Source organism: Diabrotica virgifera, chromosome 6, assembly GCF_917563875.1.
Source record: "Diabrotica virgifera virgifera chromosome 6, PGI_DIABVI_V3a".
NCBI classification, from domain to species: domain Eukaryota; kingdom Metazoa; phylum Arthropoda; class Insecta; order Coleoptera; family Chrysomelidae; genus Diabrotica; species Diabrotica virgifera.
In genome coordinates this window covers 41,107,734-41,134,025 of record NC_065448.1, presented here as the reverse complement: position 1 = coordinate 41,134,025, position 26,292 = coordinate 41,107,734, and the positions used below count along the sequence as shown (strand labels likewise).

At 34.8% G+C, this 26,292-nt stretch overlaps 1 protein-coding gene across 1 annotated transcript in view; it reads right to left on the bottom strand.

Moving 5' to 3' along the window:
* Window positions 1-26,292, bottom strand: part of LOC114333545 (aminopeptidase N) — a 237,685-nt gene that overhangs the window by 35,670 nt on the left and 175,723 nt on the right. The window contains exons 11-12 of the mRNA XM_050652739.1: window positions 19,750-19,951; window positions 3,246-3,523 (exon numbers count right to left, since the gene is read on the bottom strand). Of these exons, the coding sequence (XP_050508696.1) occupies window positions 3,246-3,523; window positions 19,750-19,951 (480 nt within the window). The remainder of the gene's footprint in view (window positions 1-3,245; window positions 3,524-19,749; window positions 19,952-26,292) is intronic.

Genomic DNA, 26,292 nt, shown 5'->3' with positions numbered 1-26,292 from the left:
TTAACAAACCCCACAAGATACACCACTTTACAACCAGTGATTCCACAAAGTACCTGGTTTAAGAGTTTTAAAGCTCCACGTAAATATATAACAACTATAAATCCACTACGTTTTGGGCATGCTTGCTATCCACGTCATTTATATAAAATAAATGTGATTGAAGATGATAATTGCAAACATTGTGGAAAACAGGGTGATCTTGATCATATTTTTGAATGTACTAAGTTTCAACAGCATTCAAACTCTCTCTATAAAAATTTAATTAAACATTCTTATGCATTCACCATTCAATATCCAGTCTCTGTTGGCTACAGGCTCACAACAAATATACAATATCATTATAGATTTCTTGTCAGATACACACACGGTCCTATAAGTTGTACGCAGGAGTGAAATTTTTTATGATTTATGTTCAGATTTGCATCCTTTTTTAACATAAGTTTTATATCACTTTATCAGAAATTCATCATTGTTTTTATTGTATTATTATTGTATTGTGTTATTTATTGTATTAGTATATTGATTTTGTTTAATTTTGTATTAGGGATAGGATTGTATAATCTTTGTTGCAACTGGCTGAATGACTAATGTCTATGCCATTAAATAAAAATAAAAAAAAAGTTGTATACAGTGTTGTTCATTTCTTGGTAAAAAACTCAGTCAAACTGAAAAAATGTTTGCTTTGTCTTATGAAAATCGGTCCGGGTTAGCCGGACTTACGGGTTATCGGAGGCCGACTTATCGGGGTTCACTGTATCAACTTTTTTGTGGCTATGTTTGATGTTAAAAGTTTCTTTTGATACATATTATGCTTTATTTTTACCTAATACTAAATATTATCTGACATTTCTCTTGACAAAGTAAGACATGAGACATGAAAAAATAGTTCAAATTCTAAAGATAAAAAACATAGACAAAAGGGACTTACGAATAATAACCAACCTTTACAGGAATCAAAGAACACATATTGTAATAGATAACGAACCCAGTCCAGAAATTGAAATCAGGAGAGGAGTTAGGCAGGGATGTATTATGTCTCCATTACTATTTAATGTATATATGGTGAGGCAGATAACTGGCCTATTAGAAATATCTCGAGAACTAAAGGCAACAGACTCATGAAAATTGGAATGTAGGTGTTTTAAAGGATGACCTATTAAATGAAAATATTTTCATCTCTTTGCAACTTCCGGTTATACCGGAACTTGATTATAACTTCGTTTTTTTTAAATAGGACACCCTGTATATTTTTACATTTTTGGATTCTCTTCGATGTCTTCTTTCTTAAAATATGAGGTTTTATAATGTTATACAGGGTATTTTAAAAGATAATTACGTTTTTGTATTAATTTCGTAGCAATATTCACACCCTGTAGAATTGTAATAGTTTGACATGTAAAACTCTACTTACGTTCAAACGATTTTTAATATAGTCTACTATTGTTAAGAATCATTAGTATAGCTAAATTTTTAATTTTAGTATACAGGGTTGGTCGAAACTCGGAATGAGTATTTTCTGAGTTTTCTTAAATGGAACACTCTGTATTTTAGTATTGCAATGAAATGATATTTTTTGGTACTTTTTATTTCTTAAGCATTCCCTATACCTAACTGCTTTAATTTGTGCTTAATTGTTAATCGCACCAACAATCTTAACTACGTAGGTATTTTGATAGCTAAACCATTATTGGTCATTTTAAGGATCAGTCTTGATTAATATGTATTTATGTCTGAAAAATTATTTGTGATTGAATTTTTTCACGGCCAACCTAATAAAATTTTACGTATTTTTTGTTGCAATTAATGTTTAGTTTGAATCACCAATAACTTACAAATTAAAGCAATTAGATATAGGGAATACTTATAAAATAAAAAAGTACCCTGAAATATCATTTCATTACAATACTAAAATACAGGGTGTTCCATTTAAGAAAACTCAGAAAATATTCATTCCGAGTTTCGACCAACCCTGTATACTAAAATTTCAAAATTAGCTATACTAATGATTCTTAACAATAAGTCGACTATATTAAAAATCACTTGAACGTAAGCAGAGTTTTTAATGTCAAACTGTTACAATTCAACAGGGTGTGAATATTGCTACGAAATTAATAAAAAACGTAAATATCTTTTAAAATACCCTGTATAATATTACAAAACCTCATATTTTAAGAAAGAAGATATTGAGAAGAATCCAAAAATGTAAAAATATATAGGGTGTCCCATTTAAAAAAACGAAGTTATAAGCAACTTCCGGTATAACCGGAAGTTGCAAAGAGATGACAATATTTTCATTTAATAGATCATCCTTCACAATCCCCACATTCCAATTTTCATGATTCTGTTGCCTTTAGTTCTCGAGATATTTCTAATAGGCCAGTTATCGGCCTCACCCATAACTATCTCAAAGTGAAGTAATAATAATTAATGGAAGATCTATTAACATAAGATATGTAGAATGTAGATGACACCGTGATTATGGCAAGCTTTGCTGAAAAACTCCAAGTAGCACTAAAAACTGCAAACAGTTTCTCTGAAAAATATGGACTAAAAAATGAATATAAAAAAGACGAAATGCATGACAATAACTAAGAAAACAAATATACAAACAATCATACATTTGGAAAAGGTACCGATAGAAAGGGTTGACAAATACGAATACCTAAGAACGTGAATTTCAGACAATAATGATCAAAACATAGAAATAAGGGCCAGGATAAAAATAACTAGAAATGCGTTTGTAAAAAAACGTTTTTATGTGCTTTGGGATGCTACGTGTTTTCAATACTGCAATAGGACTTGAAAGCTGGACATTGAAGCAAGAACACATAAATAAACTACAGTCAATTGAAATTTAGTGTTGCAGAAGGATGCTTAGAGCATGGACACAAGAAAACGAACACAGAAGTATTGCGAGAAATGGATAAAGAATACGAATACACAATAAAAATAAGAAAGTTATATTATCTGGGACATGTAAGAGGAGACAGCGATAATTGCTAAAACTGATAATATAGGGAAAGATAAGAGGAGGAAGGAGTATAGCAAGAATAAGAGCGCCATGGTTGAAGAATTTAAGGGACTGGTTTAAATGCGGTCCAATAGAACTCTTGAAAGCGGCGGTAGATAAAGTAATGATATTGATGATGATATTCATTCAACTTCCGATCGGGAGACGGCGCTTAAAGAAGAAGAAATATTAGAGGAAGAGAAAAGATTTAATAATGATGATTCGATGAACCTACCTGGAACTTTGAATGTACTGACGAGCTGTCGATATGTCTTCCAATGTGATCAATCAATGTAAAAACAGGATCCCAAGCCAAATATTCCCTTTCATGTTTTAAGAATAGAGTCATGTTTAATGCAGTGCCAAAACTGAGATCTCCAGCATAAGCCAAATTCCAAGCGTCATGTAAAAGTTTTGCTCTGGTATATACAGGAATTGTTTGTCGTTTCTCAGAACAAAGATATTGGGCTAACATGTTCCAGTTTTTTACATCGTAGTTTACTGGGAAAGGTCCTAAAAATTGATACTTTATTATAAATGTTAAAATTTTTAATAGATTCAAGCCTTACTCAATAAAAGTTTTACACATTCTGACAACGTATTACAACATATAATTATTGATTAACAAAGGGCCTATAACATTATTGAGTAGGTCAATAATATATATGATATTGAGAGAATCAGGTCTACCAGAAAAGTTAATCATGCTACTCGAAATGACAATTGCAAACGGAAAGATGAAAGTAAGATACTATAAAAGAACACGTGAAGAGTTAGAATCGGTTAGAAGTTTCAACTTTCAATAGCCCTGTTTAATTTTCTCTTGTAATAGGTAATTAGAAAGTATTAATCAAATATAAAACATACTATAGCAGAAAGGAGACAGGGCGAAGGGGGGGTTAGACAAGGAGACCCAATGTCACCTAAACTTTTTAATACGGTCTTAGAACATGCTTTCAAGAGTTTGGATTGGATGACAAAGGGAATAAAAATAGATGGAGAATACCTAAACAACTTACGGTTCGCCGATGATATAGTCATAGTAGCTGAGGATCTAGGTATGGCAAGAGAGATGGTACAAGAACTCGTTGTAGCTACAGAAAATGTAGGTTTAAATATAAACATCTCAAAAACAAAAATAATGACAAATTTGGTACCCAACCAGAACATCAGTATTGGTGGGAAGGAAATAGAACTCTTAGATAGATATAAATACCTGGGACATGAAATTACGATTGGCAGGGATAACCAGACTCATGAGCTGAAGAGAAGAATCGGTCTTGGGTGGGCAGCATTTGGAAAACTGAGAGAAACTTTTAAAAGTGAGTTACCCACATGTCTAAAGAGAAAGGTATTCGATCAGTGCGTCCTCCCAGTCTTGACGTACGGATCAGAAACCCTTACCTTAACTAAAGCCTCGGCTACCAAACTAAGAGTCACGCAGAGAAGAATGGAGCGGTCAATGTTAGGAATAACTCTGCGAGACAAAATCAGAAACGAAGAAATCAGGAGAAGAACAAAGGTAACTGACGTCATCGAGAGGATAGCCAGGTTGAAGTGGAGATGGGCAGGACACGTAGCCAGAATGACAGATGGGCGATGGACGAAGAGGTTATTGGAATGGAGGCCAAGAGAAGACAAGAGAAGCGTCGGTCGACCGCCTACAAGATGGACTGACGACTTGAGAAAAGTAAATAAAAACTTGATGAGGGCGGCGCAGGATAGATGGGGTTGGAAACGAAGGGAGGAGGCCTATGTTCAGCAGTGGACTTTTGGGGCTGGATGATGATAGCAGAAAGAGACGAAGATCCAAGAAATCTTGGAGAGAGGGAGTAACGAAGGCGATGAGCGCAAGAGATCTTAGAGAGGGCCAATGGGATGATAGAGTGTCATGGAAATTAGGCATCGGACAACGTCGCAAGACGTTTTAAAACCGATTGATATATATATATATATATATATATATATATAGACTTTAGTTTTTTATTGAGGTTGCAGTCATTTATTTCTAAGGGGCAGGGTAAGAGAAACTCTGTGTTATAATTGTAAGTTTTTGTACTAATTTTTATGCAATGTTCTTTCATTTCGTTGTATTTATTTATAACTATATAATAATTTTAGCTAATCCTGACGAAGCAAATAAATTTTGCGAAAGCTTGATTATAACACAGAGTTTCTCTTACCCTGCCCCTTAGAAATAAATGACTGCAACCTCAATAAAAAACTAAAGTCTACATATTGTCAGTCAATAATACCAAACTTCTTTATATATATATATATATATATATATATATATATATATGTTCGGAAAGATTTCCGCGGTCAGGTAAATGAAAATTACTAAGTTCTCGGGAAGAACCGCGTTGAGAATTTATAACTCGACGTTTCGGCACCCTTTTTGGAGCCATTATCAAGAGGGGTATGGTTCCGTTCGAGTTCGGGGTCTCAATCTGCCTACTCCCCTCACTCGTGACGTACCAGTAGTGTCTTGTTCTCTAGGAGAACGGTCAAGCGGCACTGAGGTCTCAATCTGCCTACTCCTCAGTGTCGAGTGACGACCTGTCTTCGCCTGTGTAGCTCCTTTTATACTCTCAGTGCGCGCGGGAACTGTATGCGCGGGAGAGGCCTGAGTGGGATCGACTGACGTGGGGATTCGCCGAAGCAGCGGTCGCCATGTTGCCGGCAGTCTTTTGGCGTCATCGCGTGTGTTTAGGCTGTGAGGGCGTTTTTCAATTTCGATGGCTTCACGGATGATTCTCGATTTTAAGGAGCGGACAGGGGCGATGGTTTTTGCTTTCTCGAAATCTATTTGGTGACCTGTCTGAATATGATGTTGGGCAAGGGCTGAAGTAGTGTCGGAATGTTTTACAGATATGGAATGTTCGTAGATACGGTTTTGGATTCGTCGGTTTGTCTGTCCTATGTATGTCCGTGGGCAACTGGAACAAGGTATCTCGTAGACACCATGGTCTTCATTGGGGATTTGGTCTTTTACGGATCTGACAAGATTGCACAACTTGGAGTGAGTAGTGAAGACGGTTTTGATATTTAGAGGGGTAAGAATTCTACTAATCTTGTCAGTGACACCTTTGATAAAAGGTAGAAAGATTTTGGGTTGATCGGGCGGCAAGTTTTCTTTATTAGATGGAATGGGATTTAGATGTTTCTGAATGCTCCTATTGATTTGGGTTTTATGGTAGCCGTTTTGTAAGAGTGTTTGCCTTATTGAATTTATTTCAGATGGTCTGTGATTGTCGTCACTAAGCCTTATAGAGCGAGAAACAAGAGTGTTGACAACTGAACTGAGTTGGGCGGGGTGATGATGTGACTGGGCATTGAGATACCGATTTGTATGGGTGGGTTTTCGGTACACGGAATAGGAAAAACTGTGAGGTGGCTGTTTTTGAATAAGTACATCAAGGAATGGTAAAGACTCCTCAGACTCAACTTCCATCGTGAATTGAATACTGGGGTGTATTCCATTCAGGTGGGAGAGGAAGAGATCTAACGTATCTTTACCATGGGGCCAAATGACAAAAGTGTCATCAACGTACCGTAACCAGCAAGTGGGTTTGAGATTTGATGATGACAGGGCTATTGTTTCGAAATGCTCCATGTAGATATCAGCTATTACGGGAGAGAGAGGGGATCCCATTGGGGCACCTTTGATTTGACGGTAGAATTGATTTTGGAATGAAAAGTATGTGTTAGACATGCAATGTTTTATAAGAGATAATGTGTCTTGGGGGATTTGATGTTTGGAGTCCAAGATGGAAATGGTTTCATCAATAGGAATGTTGGTGAATAAAGAAACAATGTCAAAACTGACTAGAATATCTGAGGATGAGATAGAAATATTTTTCAAAAGATCAATGAAATGGAAAGAATTTTTGACGAATGACAAGGCGTTTTCGGCTAGTGGTTGTAGGGATGAGGCGAGATGTTTTGCCAATTTCTGAGTGGGGCAATTGTATGCACTGACGATGGGTCTTAGAGGAACGTTGGGCTTATGAATTTTTGGAAGTCCGTATATTCTTGGAATCGGGACGATTTTTCTCTGGGTGTAAGAGATTTTTTGATGTCTGGAGGTAGAGTGGACTTATTTATGATAGATTTGGTCGTTTTTTCTAGATAGGTAGTGGGATCGTTTGGGACTCGTTTGTATTCTGTAGAATTAAGAAGTTCGGACATTTTGTCGAAATAATTAGAAGTGTTGAGAATGACGGTGGCATTACCTTTGTCTGCCGGAAGGATGACGATGTCAGGGTTGTTGTAGAGTTCTTTAAGGGCACGTCTTTCTGAAAGACTGATATTTGTCGGTGGGGGTTTGGAAGTACGGAGAATTCTGGCGACATCTTGTCTGGCAATTTCGGCTTGGTCGGAAGGAAGATGAGAAATAGCTTCTTCAGTTTGACAAATAATTTTCTCCGTTGGGATTGAAAGAGGAGTGACAGAAAAATTGAAGCCTTTAGACAGAGCTTTGGTAGCTGAATCGGATATGTTAACATCTGAGAAATTGCGTACAACAGTAGAAGGTTGTTGATTTGAAGGTGGCTGTGGATTTTGATGAGCGATGAGTGTGGCTAGTTTGCGTTTCTGGGTTTGGGTTTTGGTGTCAGAAATGTGTTGAGCTTTTTGATGAGAAAGGCGATCGAAAGTGTCCCATAATAATGGATGTATATTGTGAGAGTGGATATCATTGTAGGTTTTGAAAAGTCGGGAATTTGTTGTGTCTTGTGTCCAAGAATATACGGACTTCCAAAAATTCATAAGCCCAACGTTCCTCTAAGACCCATCGTCAGTGCATACAATTGCCCCACTCAGAAATTGGCAAAACATCTCGCCTCATCCCTACAACCACTAGCCGAAAACGCCTTGTCATTCGTCAAAAATTCTTTCCATTTCATTGATCTTTTGAAAAATATTTCTATCTCATCCTCAGATATTCTAGTCAGTTTTGACATTGTTTCTTTATTCACCAACATTCCTATTGATGAAACCATTTCCATCTTGGACTCCAAACATCAAATCCCCCAAGACACATTATCTCTTATAAAACATTGCATGTCTAACACATACTTTTCATTCCAAAATCAATTCTACCGTCAAATCAAAGGTGCCCCAATGGGATCCCCTCTCTCTCCCGTAATAGCTGATATCTACATGGAGCATTTCGAAACAATAGCCCTGTCATCATCAAATCTCAAACCCACTTGCTGGTTACGGTACGTTGATGACACTTTTGTCATTTGGCCCCATGGTAAAGATACGTTAGATCTCTTCCTCTCCCACCTGAATGGAATACACCCCAGTATTCAATTCACGATGGAAGTTGAGTCTGAGGAGTCTTTACCATTCCTTGATGTACTTATTCAAAAACAGCCACCTCACAGTTTTTCCTATTCCGTGTACCGAAAACCCACCCATACAAATCGGTATCTCAATGCCCAGTCACATCATCACCCCGCCCAACTCAGTTCAGTTGTCAACACTCTTGTTTCTCGCTCTATAAGGCTTAGTGACGACAATCACAGACCATCTGAAATAAATTCAATAAGGCAAACACTCTTACAAAACGGCTACCATAAAACCCAAATCAATAGGAGCATTCAGAAACATCTAAATCCCATTCCATCTAATAAAGAAAACTTGCCGCCCGATCAACCCAAAATCTTTCTACCTTTTATCAAAGGTGTCACTGACAAGATTAGTAGAATTCTTACCCCTCTAAATATCAAAACCGTCTTCACTACTCACTCCAAGTTGTGCAATCTTGTCAGATCCGTAAAAGACCAAATCCCCAATGAAGACCATGGTGTCTACGAGATACCTTGTTCCAGTTGCCCACGGACATACATAGGACAGACAAACCGACGAATCCAAAACCGTATCTACGAACATTCCATATCTGTAAAACATTCCGACACTACTTCAGCCCTTGCCCAACATCATATTCAGACAGGTCACCAAATAGATTTCGAGAAAGCAAAAACCATCGCCCCTGTCCGCTCCTTAAAATCGAGAATCATCCGTGAAGCCATCGAAATTGAAAAACGCCCTCACAGCCTAAACACACGCGATGACGCCAAAAGACTGCCGGCAACATGGCGACCGCTGCTTCGGCGAATCCCCACGTCAGTCGATCCCACTCAGGCCTCTCCCGCGCATACAGTTCCCGCGCGCACTGAGAGTATAAAAGGAGCTACACAGGCGAAGACAGGTCGTCACTCGACACTGAGGAGTAGGCAGATTGAGACCTCAGTGCCGCTTGACCGTTCTCCTAGAGAACAAGACACTACTGGTACGTCACGAGTGAGGGGAGTAGGCAGATTGAGACCCCGAACTCGAACGGAACCATACCCCTCTTGATAATGGCTCCAAAAAGGGTGCCGAAACGTCGAGTTATAAATTCTCAACGCGGTTCTTCCCGAGAACTTAGTAATTTTCATATATATATATATATATATATATATATATATATATATATATATATATATATATTACCAGTGTTTCTTGGGTTTAGGTTCATAAAAAAAAGCTTGTCTATGATGTTATGACCATATGTATTGATATATTATCCGACGTTTCGGCAGGAAATCCATGCCTTTTTCAAGGATTGACTAAAACAACATTTATTGAAAGCTACAATACAATTTAAAAGAAAATCGACTTACCATGCAATCGTAAATTTAGTTTTGAAACAAGTACACAAATAGACGTCACAATTAAAACAATATTAAAATGTCAAAGCATAGGAGCGGACCCACTAAGTCATTGCGTTAAGAGAGTAATGAACTGTGTCAAAAATAATTATGGTGTTTATTAATATTTGATTTTATGTTAAGTCAAAATAGTTGTCATCGTCTCATAGGCGTGCTGAAATATTTTATAGTTAATTTTAGATTAAGTTGAAATATACCCTATTAAGGTTTTTGACATCCCGTTTATCATTGACAGCGTTGTTATTTTTTTTAAATTTCTATGGACTCTAGAAGTTCTCTCTTCTTTTTGTTTGGTTCACTTTTTAGGATTTTAGTTTTATCGAAATCAAATTTGTGTTTCTTTTCGTTTTCATGTTTTGTGAGGGCTGTAGTGTTATTTTTGTCATATTTGTGAGACCTAATTCTAGAGTTTAGTAGCTGGCTGGTTTGTCCGATATATACCCCATCGCAATTTGAACAAGGAATTTCATATACAACATGTGATTTTTTTGATTGCGGGATTTTAGTTTTTAGTTTAGTAAAATTCCTTTTCAAGAGATTATATCCTTTGTGAGCAACTTCTACAGTCCATAGAAATTAAAAAAAAAAATAACAACGCTGTCAATGATAAACGGGATGTCAAAAACCTTAATAGGGTATATTTCAACTTAATCTAAAATTAACTATAAAATATTTCAGCACGCCTATGAGACGATGACAACTATTTTGACTTAACATAAAATCAAATATTAATAAACACCATAATTATTTTTGACACAGTTCATTACTCTCTTAACGCAATGACTTAGTGGGTCCGCTCCTATGCTTTGACATTTTAATATTGTTTTAATTGTGACGTCTATTTGTGTACTTGTTTCAAAACTAAATTTACGATTGCATGGTAAGTCGATTTTCTTTTAAATTGTATTGTAGCTTTCAACAAATGTTGTTTTAGTCAATCCTTGAAAAAGGCATGGATTTCCTGCCGAAACGTCGGATAATATATCAATACATATGGTCATAACATCATAGACAAGCTTTTTTTTATGAACCTAAACCCAAGAAACACTGGTAAAAAAAATATATCAAGGTTCAAGAATTAAACTCAAACTATATATATATATATATATATATATATATATATATATATATATATATATATATATATATATATATATATATATATATATATATATATATATATATATATATATATATATATATATATATATATATATATATATATATATATATATATATATATATATATATATATATATATATATATATATATATATATATATGCAAAATTTAATATATATATATATATATATATATATATATATATATATATATATATATATATATATATATATATATATATATATATATATATATATATATATATATATATATATATATATATATATATATATATATATATATATATATATATATATATATGCAAAAAGAATAAAGCTTCTAGCAAAGCTTGCTATTGCTTTTATAAATTAAAACGCCATAATACATGGCATTGGAGCACAAATTCGTCAAACTTTCCGTGATTTAACTGGCACCAATAGACTGATATATCGATATTTTAAGGTCTCCCTCTCATCAGTCAGTCGAGCTGGTACTACAAATTAAATCACGGAAGTTTCTCAGAACGTCTCCAAAAATTTCGCCACTCTAGTGGCAGCTTACAGAGGCGCCATCTCTTTTGATGGCAGGGAACGAAGACGATTTAATAATATCGTCTCCTATCCTCTGAGCTATCAGAATGTGCAAAAAGAATAAAGCTTCCAGCAAAGGTTGCTATTGCTTTTATAAATTAACACGCCATAATACATGGCATTGGAGCACAAATTCGTCAAACTTTCCGTGATTTAACTGGCACCAATAGACTGATATATCGATATTTCAAGGTCTCCCTCTCATCAGTCAGTCGAGCTGGTACTACAAATTAAATCACGGAAGTTTCTCAGAACGTCTCCAAAAATTTCGCCACTCTAGTGGCAGCTTACAGAGGCGCCATCTCTTTTGATGGCAGGGAACGAAGACGATTTAATAATATCGTCTCCTATCCTCTGAGCTATCGGAATGTGCAAAAAGAATAAAGCTTCTAGCAAAGCTTGCTATTGCTTTTATAAATTAAAACGCCATAATACATGGCATTGGAGCACAAATTCGTCAAACTTTCCGTGATTTAACTGGCTCCAATAGACTGATATATCGATATTTCAAGGTCTCCCTCTCATCAGTCAGTCGAGCTGGTACTACAAATTAAATCACGGAAATTTTTGGAGACGTTCTGAGAAACTTCCGTGATTTAATTTGTAGTACCAGCTCGACTGACTGATGAGAGGGAGACCTTTAAATATCGATATATCAGTCTATTGGTGCCAGTTAAATCACGGAAAGTTTGACGAATTTGTGCTCCAATGCCATGTATTATGGCGTTTTAATATATATATATATATATATATATATATATATATATATATATATATATATATATATATATATATATATATATGTATATATATATGGTGTACCATTTTTAGATACAAGGGTAATAAGAACTGAGAATAATATTTTAATATTGGATTGGTACCAAAAGCCGACAGCATCAGGCAGGTATATTAATTATTTTTCAAATCATACCACTCGCCAAAAATACAATACCGTATTAGGCATGAAAAACAGAATAACGTCCATTGTTGATGACACTTTTTTACAAAAAAATCTAGACATATTATACAAAATCTTTCGCAACAATGGATATCCTAAACATATTTTAAAAAAACTTATTTACAGCAGTAATTTCTACGATGGTCCCGTCCATGATTCCAACAATAAGTCAATTATATATAAAAAACTCCCCTTTATTAATGGTCTAACACATTCAGTCATATCCATATTTAAAGATGTTCCCAATATCAATATAGCCAAATACAATACTATGAACAGCAAACAATTATTCTCAAAAATTAAAGACCCAGTACCAACCTTGTATAGAAGTAACGTTGTTTATGAAATACCATGTCTAGGATGTCAGAATAGTTACATTGGCCAGACATCACAATGGTTAAAGCAAAGAATCACACAACATAAAAGTGATTGCCGCTTAAGAAAAAATACGTGTGCAGTAGTTGAGCATTATGAAAACACCGGTCATATGCTGGACTATAATAATACTCGTATTTTGGCACAGTCTGATAACTATAAAAGTAGATTATTTCTGGAGATGTATCACATTAACAAAAATAAAAAAACTTTAAATTACAAAACAGACACTGGACAGTTAAGTAACATATATTGTAATATATTAAATAAAATTTACAGTAATCATTAAGTTAACACTCGCCTTAATAAACAACTAACCTTAATAATTAAAGTAATAGTATTCCTCTAATTGTTCGTTTGTTGTTATTTTTTGCGTTTGAGTCATTTTATGTGTTTTGTCTTATTACTGTAACGAACGTGCTTCAGACCTTTCCTTATATTAATTTTAAGATGCATTTTAATATATGACAGTAACAATTTTTATTTTAATGTCAATGTTATTTATTTGTGAAATCTTTTAACTTTCTGTAAGTATTTTAAAATCTAGTTTGTACGTCTTTGTAAGTTGTTAAAATTGTTGTTACAGTATACTCCTGAAGAAGCCATCAAAAAAAATGTGCGAAATATTGAGTTTTTAGAAAAAATAAAGATTTTTTATTATAGACCACATACCTGATATTTCCTACAGATTTATTTATTGTTTTTGGTCGAAATAATCACTTTGAATATATATATATATATATATATATATATATATATATATATATATATATATATATATATAAAACATCTGTTATTCTTCTTATTAGCCTTCTATCGTCCACGTTTGGACATAGGCCCCTCCCAATTCCTTCCATCGGTCTCAATCCTGAGCAACATATCTCCAATTTGTTCCGGCTACTCTTTTAATATCATCAACCCACCTTATATGCGGTCTTCCTTTCGGTCGTTTACTTTCGTAAAGTCTCCAGTGTTGTATTGTTGCATTCCAACGTTGGTCTTTTTGTCTAGCAGTGTGGCCTGCGAAGCTCCATTTAAGTTTGGCAACTTTTGTTGTTATGTCCTCGACTTTTGTTTTTGATCTTAGCCAGTCGTTCCTCTATTTATCTGACAGTCGTATACCTAACATTGCTCTCTATCTCTGTTGTGGCTATTTTATTCATGTTTGCCTTGATTAGGGTCCAGGGTTGAAATCTATACGTCATGAAAGGAAAGATGCACTGGTTGAAAACTGCTTCTCAAGTATTGGGGTGTTTTGCGGTTCTTTTTTTGTCCCATAATCATCACTACGATGATGATTATTACAATTACAATCTGGTCATAATTGACCAATGAGCAATTTTAACCTAACCTAAATTATTACTGTTCCTTAAAAGTAAGAGCTTACCCCATAGCGACTCTTATCTAACCTAACAAGATAGTGCACTATTCTAGCATACACACTAACGCGCACAAGCACTATGCTCTGCTTTTCACTATCACCTATCACTTAAACTAGTTCAAAAGGCTTTGTCCTCTCCAGTCTTCTAACTTGCCCAGTGGTATCGAGGAGCTGGATTGCCTCAATATTCTGGTGCATATCAAGTCGTTGCTCGTGACTTCCTGCCATCTTCTTGATGTTTATATCCACATTTTCCATTCCTAGGTCCTTATGAAGATCACTGTTTGTCACATACCAAGGAGCATCTACAATATTTCTTAGTATTTTGTTCTGGAATCTTTGTATTACTGTTATATTACTTAGTCTAGTACACCCCCATAGTGGGCATCCATAAGTCCATACAGGTCTCAATATTTGTTTGTAAATTAGTAACTTATTATGCATCGACAAGGTGGATTTTCTTCCAATTAGCTAATACATTTTTTTATATCTTATATTTAGTTCTTCCCTTTTTTTCTTAACGTACACCTTCCAGCGTAGTTTTGCATCTAATGTTATACCCAAATACTTAGCAGTATCTGCATATGGTACTTGGATATTGTTGATTATAACTGGTATATATTGTATTTTTTTGTTGTTGAAATTAACATGGACAGATTTAGCTTCATTCAGCAGGATTCTCAATTTTTGTGTTCATTTATGGATTTGGTTAACTGCTATTTGGACCTTGTTGGTCGCCTCTTCACTTGTCGCCCCCTACTGCTTGAATAGCTGTATCATCAGCAAAGGTGGCAACTGTGTTGTCTTCCAGTACATGTATATCACACGCGTATAGTAGGTATAGGACCGGACTTAATACACTGCCTTGTGGAACACCTGCTCTAATTTCTTTTAAGTCTGAAAAACAGTCTTCTTGCTTAATTCTAAAATGTCGTTCTTTTATGATTGATTGTAAAAGTTTTGAGTACTGTATAGGTAAAAAACATTTTAGTTTGTATGTTAAACCTTCATGCCATACTTTATCAAAAGCCTGTGCAGCATCAAGGAATATAGTTGAACAGACTTTCTTTTCTTCTAGGGATCTTTCGATAATATTTGTGATTCTGTGCACCTGGTCAATTGTTGAATGCTTATTTCTAAATCCGAATTGATGTGTCGGTATCAAATTTCTTGCTTCAATAATTGTTTTTATTCGCTTAAGGAGCAGTTTCTCAAACAGCTTCGATATTACAGGAATCAGAGATATAGGTCTGTATGACGAACCCTCATTTGCTGATTTTCCTGGTTTAGGAATCATAATGACTTCAACCATCTTCCATATCATTGGTACATATTTTAATCTGAATGCACCGTTAAAGAGGTTTGTTAATTTTACGATAGCTCTTCGGGAAAGATTTTTCAACAGCTCACCCGTAATTAGATTATAGCCCGGAGCTTTCTTCGGATTAATATTTTCCCTTATTTCTTTAGGCACTTCTTTTGGTGTAGTTAGCCGAATTTCTTCCTCTAATTGAACAGGTTCCTCCCATCTTTCTTCATCCCCTTGAGGTTCATTTGGTTTGAATCTATTTTCAAGATGTATGGCAAATAGCTCTGCTTTTTGTTCACTACTTTTGGCCCAGTTACCATTTTCTAGTTTAATAGGAGGAGAGTGCATAATAGGTCTTTTCAGTCTTTTAGTAGCTTTTCATAAGAAATAATCTGTACTACCGTCACCTGTTAGCTCCTGTAAGTAAGAATTAGTTGAGTCATTGTTTAATTGTAAGATAGTTCGTTTGAGTTGTTGACTTGTACGATTTAGTTTAGTCTTATCTTGAGGAGACCTTGTTTGTTGCCAAATTCTTCTCAGTTTTCTTTTTTCAATTACCATGTTCCTTATTTCCTTTGGATAATTGTTTCCTTTTAGCCTAGGTTTCAGTGTAGGAGTGTTTTCCCATGCTGCTTGCTGGATACTGTTCACCAACAATTCTGCTTCTTTATCTAATTGCTCTGCGTTTTGTATTGGTACACTTAGATTTATTCTCTCTTTCAAGGCTCAGCTTAAAACTTTCCCAATCTGTCCATTTATTTGTTAATGTGGGGTTAATTTGTTTTTTAATAATCCGGTCATTCATGGTTAGTACTATGGGGGAATGATCAGAATTTAAGTCCCAACAGTCATCAATATCTATGAAATTAGTTGAAATATTCTTAATAATAAAGAAGTCTATTAATTCAGGGGTCTTGTTTCTATCCGTAGGCCAGTAGGTTGGTCTACCAGTTGATAGTGCTTCACACCTCTGTTCTTTAATGGCTAACAAAAGCTCCTTTCCCTTAGTAGTAGTGATTCTAGAGCCGCAGTGTGTGTTCTTTGCATTGAAGTCACCTCCAATAATAAACCTTTCCCCTAAGCTTTTCAGAAATTCATTATACTGCTCTTTTTTAATGGAATGTTTAGGTGGGCAGTATATTGAACTTACATTTATTTCAAAGCCATTTCTTACCTTTGGAATAACACCTTGAGCTCTATATTCCAGGGAAGTGACCCTTTCATTTAATTTTTTCAACTCCTGTAATATCATTTGTAGGGATTGTTCGGTTTCTTTTTCAATCTCTGTTGTTTTTCGGTATTTATCATTCTGATAATTTTCGACCTTTTGTTACCGTACTGTATGTCTTATTACTAGTAACTTTCTGTGCTTGTTTTCTTTCACCAGCATTTGACTTGGTTTCAGTTGACCTTCTGTCTGGAGGGTGTGGCCAATTCGTCTTTTTCAGAGCTCTGTTTTTTACTTTCTGCATTTCCTTTGCGACGATACATCCTCGGTAGTTTGCACGATGGTTTTCGCCACAATGAACACATTTTGGTTTAACATTTTCAGGTTTGTCGCAATCTTTAGTAAGATGTTTTTTTGTGTATTTAACACACCTTGGTCCTCTAGCACAGAACTTCCATGTGTGACCATATGCTTGACATCGTTTGCATTGCGGTATTAGTCTGGAATTTTTAAAAGGCTGAATTTCAACTTTTGTTCCTAGGATGTCTGTTATCCCATATATTTTGTTGATATCTTCGTCTGGTTTGAAGGTTAACATAAACATGTCTAATGGCTGTTTGGTTTGCCACTTTAGCTTTTTAACTGCGTCTGTGGTATCCATCTTACGTTTTTTGCTGGCTCTTGATTGAACTCTAATCCACTCTGTCTCCTTAGCGAGCTCTTTCTTTTTCAGTTAAATTAACTTTTATTGCCAACTTTTGCGGTTCTTAAGTATCCAACTATGTTTTTCACATCCTGTCCATAATAATCTTGCTCTCCTAGTAATTTCCGCGGTTTGGTTCTCTTGTAATCAATAAAAAAGACACATTGAGAAATGTTATCCAACTCGTCTGTTATTCGCCTCGCTCGCCGACGCTCGCTCTGTTCATAATATCAGACTCGTTCGATAAAGGGTAACTTTACTGACTTGGTACATAAACATGTAACTATTATGCTATTTTACAGTGATATGGTGTTTATTTAAACAAATTAGCATTTTCTATCGTAAAGTATTGAAGGAAAAGATAATATTGTAATGGAAGGGACTCAAAAATGTCATTATATGGCGTTATAACAAGTTATTTTGATTCAAAACAAGTTTTTGATCAAATTTTATAGTGTAGAAAACATTAAAAACCATTTTTTACATTTTTCTCCATTCCCAAAATACATCATAATCGATTTGGCTCAAAATTTGCCCACAGATAGCCAAAACATAAGACTTTAAGCGGTGAGAAGGATCTGAATTAAATTACAATACCAAAAAAGTTACATGCAATATCATAGTCAAAAATATAGGCGTCTAGTGTAAATACAATTAACTCGAAAATATCGACCTCACGACAAAAATTGTTAAAAAGATATTGTAATAATTGTAAACACGATTTATTTGGAACAATTTCACTTCGTACCATTTTTGTCGAAAAGTTAAAAATGGTTCTCTTTAAAATCAAGATGGAGGCTAACGTTACGGAGGAATTCATTCGTGATTTTAAATTTAGGCTACCATTGACTCCCCTAAAGATTAGAAAAATAAAATTTTGGGCAGCTCGGCATGCAAGGTCGAATGCTATGCCGACTGGACTAATATACTTTTGAGTCTGATATTACTGCATGTAACTTTTTTGGTATTGTAATATAATTCAAATCATTCTAACCACTTAAGGTACTAGTACACTTTAGAAGACCAAAAATAAGCATGTTTTCAAGATTTTTTTTCTCAGAAACATTATTAGAAATGAACATAAAACTTTTTACTTATTAATGTCTAACTCTTAGAGAATACAAAAAATAGATGTTTTTTCATTCATGCACTTTCACTAATATTGTAGAAGGCGCCAAAGTCGAGGCCTCGAAAAAAAGTAGTTCCGATGGCGGACAGTTAATCTCAGGATTTGGATCCCTGAAACAAAAAAATCGTACGGCATTTGAAAAAGGAAGGTTTCTTACGTGACAATTTACCACCGTTAGTGAAAAAATCCGCAAAAAAAGATTTTACGGAAATTTGAAAAATTTTCGTGAAAAAATCGCCCGTTTTTCTTCAGTTTTCCAGGGTTAAAAAATATTTATTTGTTATTTTTTGGTCAAATTGTGGTAAATTGTCACGTAGGAAACCTTCCTTTTGAAAATGCAGTACGATTTTTTCGTTTAAGATATCCCAATCCTGAGATTAACCGTCCGCCATCATTTTTCGAGGCCTCGACTTTTGCGCCCTCTACAATATTAGTGTGCGTGCATAAATTAAAAAATATATATTTTTTTCTATTCTCTAAGAGTTAGCTATTAATATGTAAAAAGTTTTATGTTCATTTCTAATAAAGGTTCTGAGGAAAAAATTCTTTAAAAAAATAATTACTTTTGGTCTTCTAAAGTGTACTAGTACCTTAAAGTCCTATGTTTTGGCTATCTGTGGGCAAATTTTCAGCCAAATCGATGATGATGTATTTTGGGAATGAAGGAAAATGTAAAACGGTATTTTTAACGTTTTCTACACTATAAGATTTTATCAAAAACTTGTTTTGAATCAAAATAACTTGTGATAATGACATTTTTGAGTCCCTCTATTAAAATATTATGTTTTTCATTGATACTTTAAGATACAAAATGCAAATTTGTTTAAATAAACACCAAATCACTGTAAAATCGCATAAAATAAAATTTTGAGAAAAAAAGAAGAAGATGATTTTTTGACCTTAAAATTTAAGGTCAAATATCTTATTTTTACGTCCCGCAGAAGCTATATACCAATTTTTAGACAAATCGGAGATCCTAAATTTTTTGCCTGAGTGATTTGACATGGAATGTACCTTATACATAATTTAACAGATAAGCTATACAACCAAAGAAAAAAAGATAAGATGAAATAAATACCAAGAGCGGTTATGGGCGGAGGGAACACTATTTGGATTCTTTTCTTAGTTTGGAAAGATGTGGGTTGCTTCCTACAGGCGTGGATCTACATATTTATGTACATGAGGTGAATGAAACATAAATTGATAACTTCATAAGCTGCGCTCTCACATTTTTGAAATATAGCGACATTTGTTTTGCGTCTATTCTAATACACATACACACCTATTTCCTCTGGATTTATGATGATAAACGAATCTTTGTTTGGCATGTCATTCAAAATAAGATCCCTCTCTCGGCGCATCCAAGTAAACGGAGTTGAATTGGCAAAATTTAAATGATCTTCTCTAACGAGGACTACTGGAATCCACCATAAAAACTTTTCTTGATCTGGCACATCATGAGGACGTTCTCTTAAGTATACTCTCTAGAATAAAAAAAATATGTTACAAAATTTAAATAAGAGTTAAAAACGACAGGGATAAAAGCCATCTAATTATTTAGGTAGAACTCAATGTTCAAATAACAATAACATAATTATGTTAAAAAAAGATGACATCAATAAACTGAGATATCTGGATGACACTGTGTTGTCAGAGCCGGATTTAAGGCAGTGGGGGCCCCTGGGCAGAATTGGTGTGGGCGCCCTACCTCCTACCATTAAAAAAATGTTGACATACTTTTATAAATATATTTTTAAATCATAAAAATTACAAGAGCTGTAACTTGCTACAGTAAAATATTAAAAATAATAGTAAGATGTATGGTTCAAGTCCGGGAACTTGTTGTCGAGATATTTTAATTGAAAATTTCTTGATTATGTGGGACATATCTAGTTCCATTAAAACATCGTGGCCAATGCTCATTATAGAGAGATGATTCAAACACTCTTGGCCCATTGTATCGCCGAAGTCGATTTTTAATTAGGTAACTTAAATTTTGAGAATGATCTCTATCCACTACAGTTAGTTACACATCAGAACTCATAGGAGTTACGAAAAGGGGGGTTTGGGGGTTATAACCACCCCCAATTGGGGTCTACTTTGAGCTCTATACGCTTAACGTCATTATGTGTTGTTGACAAATCAAGCCATTTTGAAGTTGTAACCCCCCTTAGGATCATGCTGGTTACGCCGTTGTCAGAACTAAATATAAACCTCAACATTTGGAAAAGCATCATTCATATTCTTTTCTTTTAGCAGTTGGTATATTTGAAGTTCTTTGCTTATATCTTATATTTGATGAGCTGATTTCCTCTTTAAATGAATTGAAGAATCTTACAAACTGTACCAGATGGATACATAAGTTTTCATCTAATCTAAATGATTGCTATAAATGTTGGCAAGCTTTAGTGAGTGAGCTTCAATTTCATTAAGAGTTAAATTTTCCAATTTTCCATAATGATGTAAAAATCCAAAATTGGAATGAGTATGAATGAATACGAAATTGTAGGTTATTTAATTCCCAAGAACTTGGTATGAAAAAATTTTTTCTACGGCAAAAATTGAGTGAATCGTAAATGAGTATAAGTATCGAAAAACATTGATTTTTTCGATATAAAACTAACACTTTCGATAGCGAATAAATCGAAAACTATTAATTTTATCAAAAAAATGTATAGAACGTTTTTTGCTTAGAATGAATGTTTTTACCAACTTTTGCAGTCAAAATATAATAAAAATTTCCACCCCCGAGATGGGGTGGCAACCACCCTCATGGTTATAAAAGCGCCTTTCGGAATCATATAGATTTTGATCATTGGACTATCCACTACTAATTCTCAAATTTTCAACAAATCGATCCATTCTGTAAAAATTGCGAGGTTTTGTCCTATTTTAAGCTTCATTAATTGGACTATCACCCGGTGGAAGGTAAAAAACATAACGATGAACAATGTATTATATTATATTATCACTTCTACACTCCTTCAATTTATACTTGACATACATTGTCGATGCCGAGTTCCTGTATCTCCTGCCAATATCTGTTTAATTGAACCTCTTATGTTTGACGCTTTGTGGGGGCCCCCAAAATGTGGGGGCCCCGGGCAGCTGCCCAGCCTGCCCCCCCTTAAATCCGGCCCTGTGTGTTGTTTGCGAGTTCTTTGGAAGAAATATATTTAATAATTTAGTGTTACTGGAGAATGCGAAGAATACGACTTAAAACTTAATCAGTAAAACTAAATATGAGGTAGTCAGTAAAATAGCGGTAGATGTCTACATAACTACAGCAATATACCTACATAATACAACAACAATTATAATTCATTTTTGTACGAAATAAAAGGCAGATATCGAGCACTGAACATAATACAACAACAATTATAATTCATTTTTGTACGAAATAAAAGGCAGATATCGAGCACTGAATTTTATTTAATCTTGCCCAAGTATACTTTCGCTCCTAGAGCATCTCCAGGGGCATTTCGTCAAGAAAAGTACCTTGTTTGAAAAGTAGTTTGTACCTCCATCTTCAAAATGTAGAAGTTACAAAACTACTGGCACTCAAATTTATCTGTTTGTCCTTCGTGTAGTGTATTTGTTAGATATATGTTAATTTAAGTTGCCACCAATCAGACAATAAATGACATTCGAGGATACCTTCCTTTTCGTATATTCCCTATATATTACGTGTAATCGAGAAACATTGCTTTCAACTTCATACATTTAATTTAGAAATATCTTTGAAAAACTCCTGATACAAGAATAAAAAACGGCTAAACGCCGCGCGTCGTAAAAATGAGTGGCGCATACAATATTCCAGCTACAAAAGATCTGATATGTATATTACGTGGAGCGAAAATGTGTTTTCATTTTGATGCAAAATAAAATTCTAGCTTTATTTAAAAAGATTTTTCCATAATATTTGCTAAATTTGAAGTAAAACTAGAATAAAGCTAGAATTTTATTTTGCATCAAAATGAAAATACATTTTCGCTCCACGTAATATTCATATCAGATCTTTTGTAGCTGGAATATTGTATGCGCCACTCATTTTTACGACGCGCGGCGTTTAGCCGTTTTTTATTCTTGTATCAGGAGTTTTTCAAAGATATTTCTAAATTAAATGTATGAAGTTGAAAGCAATGTTTCTCGATTACACGTAATATATAGGGTGTCAATTTAAAAAGTTGCCACCCCTATAATTTGGTCCCTATAGAAAATCTGAAAATATAAAAAAACACGTCAAATTTATTTGTGAGGGGGACATTTTATAGACCAGTTTTCAACTAAATTACACTAACCCTCTAGCAGGGGCGGACACACCCCCAAAATCTTTAACGGAAAGGGGGGTTGAGTGATACCTAATTTTGAAGGTCATTAAATTACCTTTCCAAAAATACCACATACATTATATTTCTTTTCAGTAATTTTAATTTTTTTATAATTAATTTTAATAATTAAATATAGAGTTCAGAACTCCAAAATTTTTTTTTGGAGTATTGAACTCCAAATTGAATTTTTTTGGGGTGTTGAAAAGTGTTATTTAGAGTATTTTTTTGAAGTATTTTTGGAAAAATGAAGTAAAACCTTAAAGAAATTAAGTATAGAGTTCAGAACTCCAAAATTTTTTAGAGTATTGAGTCCAAGATTTTTCCAAAAGCACTGAAAAGAAATATAAGGCATGTGGTATTTTTGGAAAGGTAATTTAATGACCTTCAAAATGAGGTATCACTCAACCCCCCTTTCCATTAAAGATTTTGGGGGTTGTGTCCGTCCCCGCTATAGGGTTGATGTAATTTAGTCGAAAACTGGTCTACAAAATGCCCCCGTCACAAATAAATTTGACGTGTTTTTGCATATTCTTAGATTTTCTATAGGGACCAAATTATAGGGGGTGGCTACTTTTTAAATTGACCCACTATATAATAAGCGAGTCTTCTACAGCTGTCGCCGCTTCTCGCATCCTAATTTCCAGCGTTTTCTGTCGAAGCAATCTTCAGTTTTTAGGTCTCTGGCGGTCATTGCATCTTCGTCATCTTCTCTCTAGGATCGTCTTGGTCTACCTCGTTTTCTTCTAGTGGGTGGAGTCCATTTTTCTATTTTTTTCGGCCATCTATTTTCGGGCATTCTCTGAAGGTGTCCGTACCAGTTAAGTCTTTTGGCTTCGATTGTGTCTATTACATCTAGATCAATTTCCATTTGCCTCCTTATATCTTCGTTTCTCACCTATCAAGTCTAGTGAGTCGGCAACATCGTCTCCAATAGTTCATTTCCATGGCCTTAATTTTTGGCTTGTTTCTTTGGTCGATTTCCCAGAGTTTAGCGCCGTACAACCCAATACTTTCTATTATTGTTTTATACATTATTCTTGTGACTAAATTGTGGAAATCACTACAAGAAACTAACATCAGCTACACTCTAGTCAAAGCCTTAAAAAATCTATATGAAAATTCTACATCACAAGTAAAAATTGGCAACACACTATCTAAAAAGTTCATAGTTAACAAGGGTCTGCGCCAGGGCTGCTGTATTTCACCAACTTTGTTCAAGATATATGTTGCAAAAGCACTAAAACAGTGGAAACGTAAATGCCACGGTATGAGTATAGACCTCGGAGAGGTTTGTTTGTATACCTTACAATTTGCTGATGACCAAGTCATCATAGCTAATGATAAAGACGGCCTACAGTATATGGCAAGAAAACTGAAGGAGGAATATGAACAGTGGGGCTTGGACATTAATGTGGAAAAAACTAAATACCTACCCATAGGAGCTGAGTTATCCAATATCGAACTAGAGGATAATGAACAAATCATATCCTGTAGTGAATACACGTACCTGGGAGTAATCTTCGATAGAACGGGAAAAGACGATGAGGAAATAAAGAAAAGGGTAACACAAGCTAGAAGAACAATTGGATGCCTAAATGGAATACTTTGGAGCTCCGAAATAGGAATACAGCGAAAATACAACATCTATGAAACACTTATTAAAAGCAGCCTACTTTACGGAGCAGAAACTTGGAGAATAACTGAGAACAACAGGAAAAAATTAGAAGCTGTAGAAATGGATGTGTTTAGAAGATCGTTAGGTATATCCCGTAGGGAAAGAATTCGAAATGAGGAAGTTAGACGACGAATTGGAATAGATGGTTACTTAACAACAGACATTGAGAGGAAACAGTTGATTTGATATGGTCATGTTCAAAGAATGGAAGACACAAGATTGCCCAAAAAGATCTTGGAGTGGGTACCACCAAACCGCAAAAAACGAGGAAGACCCAAAAAGACATGGAAAGAAGGGGTAACCAAAGCAATGAGTACAAGGGATCTTAGAGATGGCCAATGGGATGATAGAAGGACGTGGAAGTTAGGCATCGGATAACGTCGAAAGACGTTCTAAAACCGATACATACATACATACATTCTTCTTTTATTTTCTTTTGTTATTTTATTACTCCACAATAGTCCGTGTAGCTGTCTGGTGGCTGATCTTGCTTGGCCAATCCTGGAATGTATTTCATCCTTACTCCCTGCTTTTGAAGTTATTTGGACTCCTAAGTATTTGAAGACTTCTGTTGGGTTCTGTTGGGTTTTACACGTTAAGCTTTATGAATGATCGGCTGTGTCGCATTATCTCCCAAATGATCTAGTGTCCATCGAATGTACACTAGATTTTTTTCTATTCGAAACAGATTGAAAAAAATATTGGGATGGCCGGTAAATGAACTCGGATTGCCAGTTGTCGGATCAAATTTAGCGTCGTAACCACTACAACTAAATAAACCATTTCGGGAATAATGGTTAATTGGATTATACTTTTGTAGGGCTTAACCGATTTTGATCACTAAAAATGAGTTAGAAACTTATTGACAAGTAGTATCTGATGGATCTAAGGTCCAGTATGATAACTGAAGGTGCTACAGGAAAAACCGTTTTCCCATAGGAAAAAGATTTGATCATACTTATGAAGCCTATAATTTAAAAATTTGAATTTTCCCGGATATGAGGTTTACACCGTTCGATTCGTCTAGAGTCCTTCTACAAACGCTCAGTAATTTTGAGTAATTGTCGAAAAACAAAATTTTCAAAGCTTAATTTTCCAGTTTTTCGGCTATACTGAGCCGTGTGTATGTCTGATCATGTCTGATCATTTGCGGTTCTCCTGTTTCTTCTCGAATCGAAGATATGCCCCAAAAAATATGCCGTTTTGTACCTACCAAGTCCTAGAGCTGGCTTATGGGTGGTCAAAAGTCACAAACTACATACACAGGTTCTGAATCCACCCTGACCCCCTCTTCAAACAAGAGCCAGATTTAAAGCAGTGGAGGCCCCTGGGCAGAATTGTTGTGGGGGCCCTACGTCCTACCATTAAAAAAATATTGATCTATTTTTATAAATATCTATACTTTTAAATACAGTAAAATTAAAATTTGTTATAGTAAAATATTAAGAATAAACATAGTAGGATGTAGAGTATTGAAGTCCGGATAATTTTCGAGATTTTTTACTTGAACATTCCTTGACTATGTCGGACATGTCTTATTGCTTTAAGACATCATGATCAATGCTCATTATAGAGAGATGATTCAAACGCTCTTTGCCCATCATAGACCGAAGTCAATTTTTAATTAACTTAAGTTTTGAGAATTACCTCTCCCCACTGCAGTTAGTTGGTATCAGAAATATAAACGAAGTATCACCTCAACACTTGGAAACGCATCATTTACATTCTTTTCTTCTAAGAATCGGTACATTTAAAGTTCTTTGCTTATCTTTAATGAGCTTTAATCCTCTTTGAAAAATTCTACAAATTGTATTAGTTC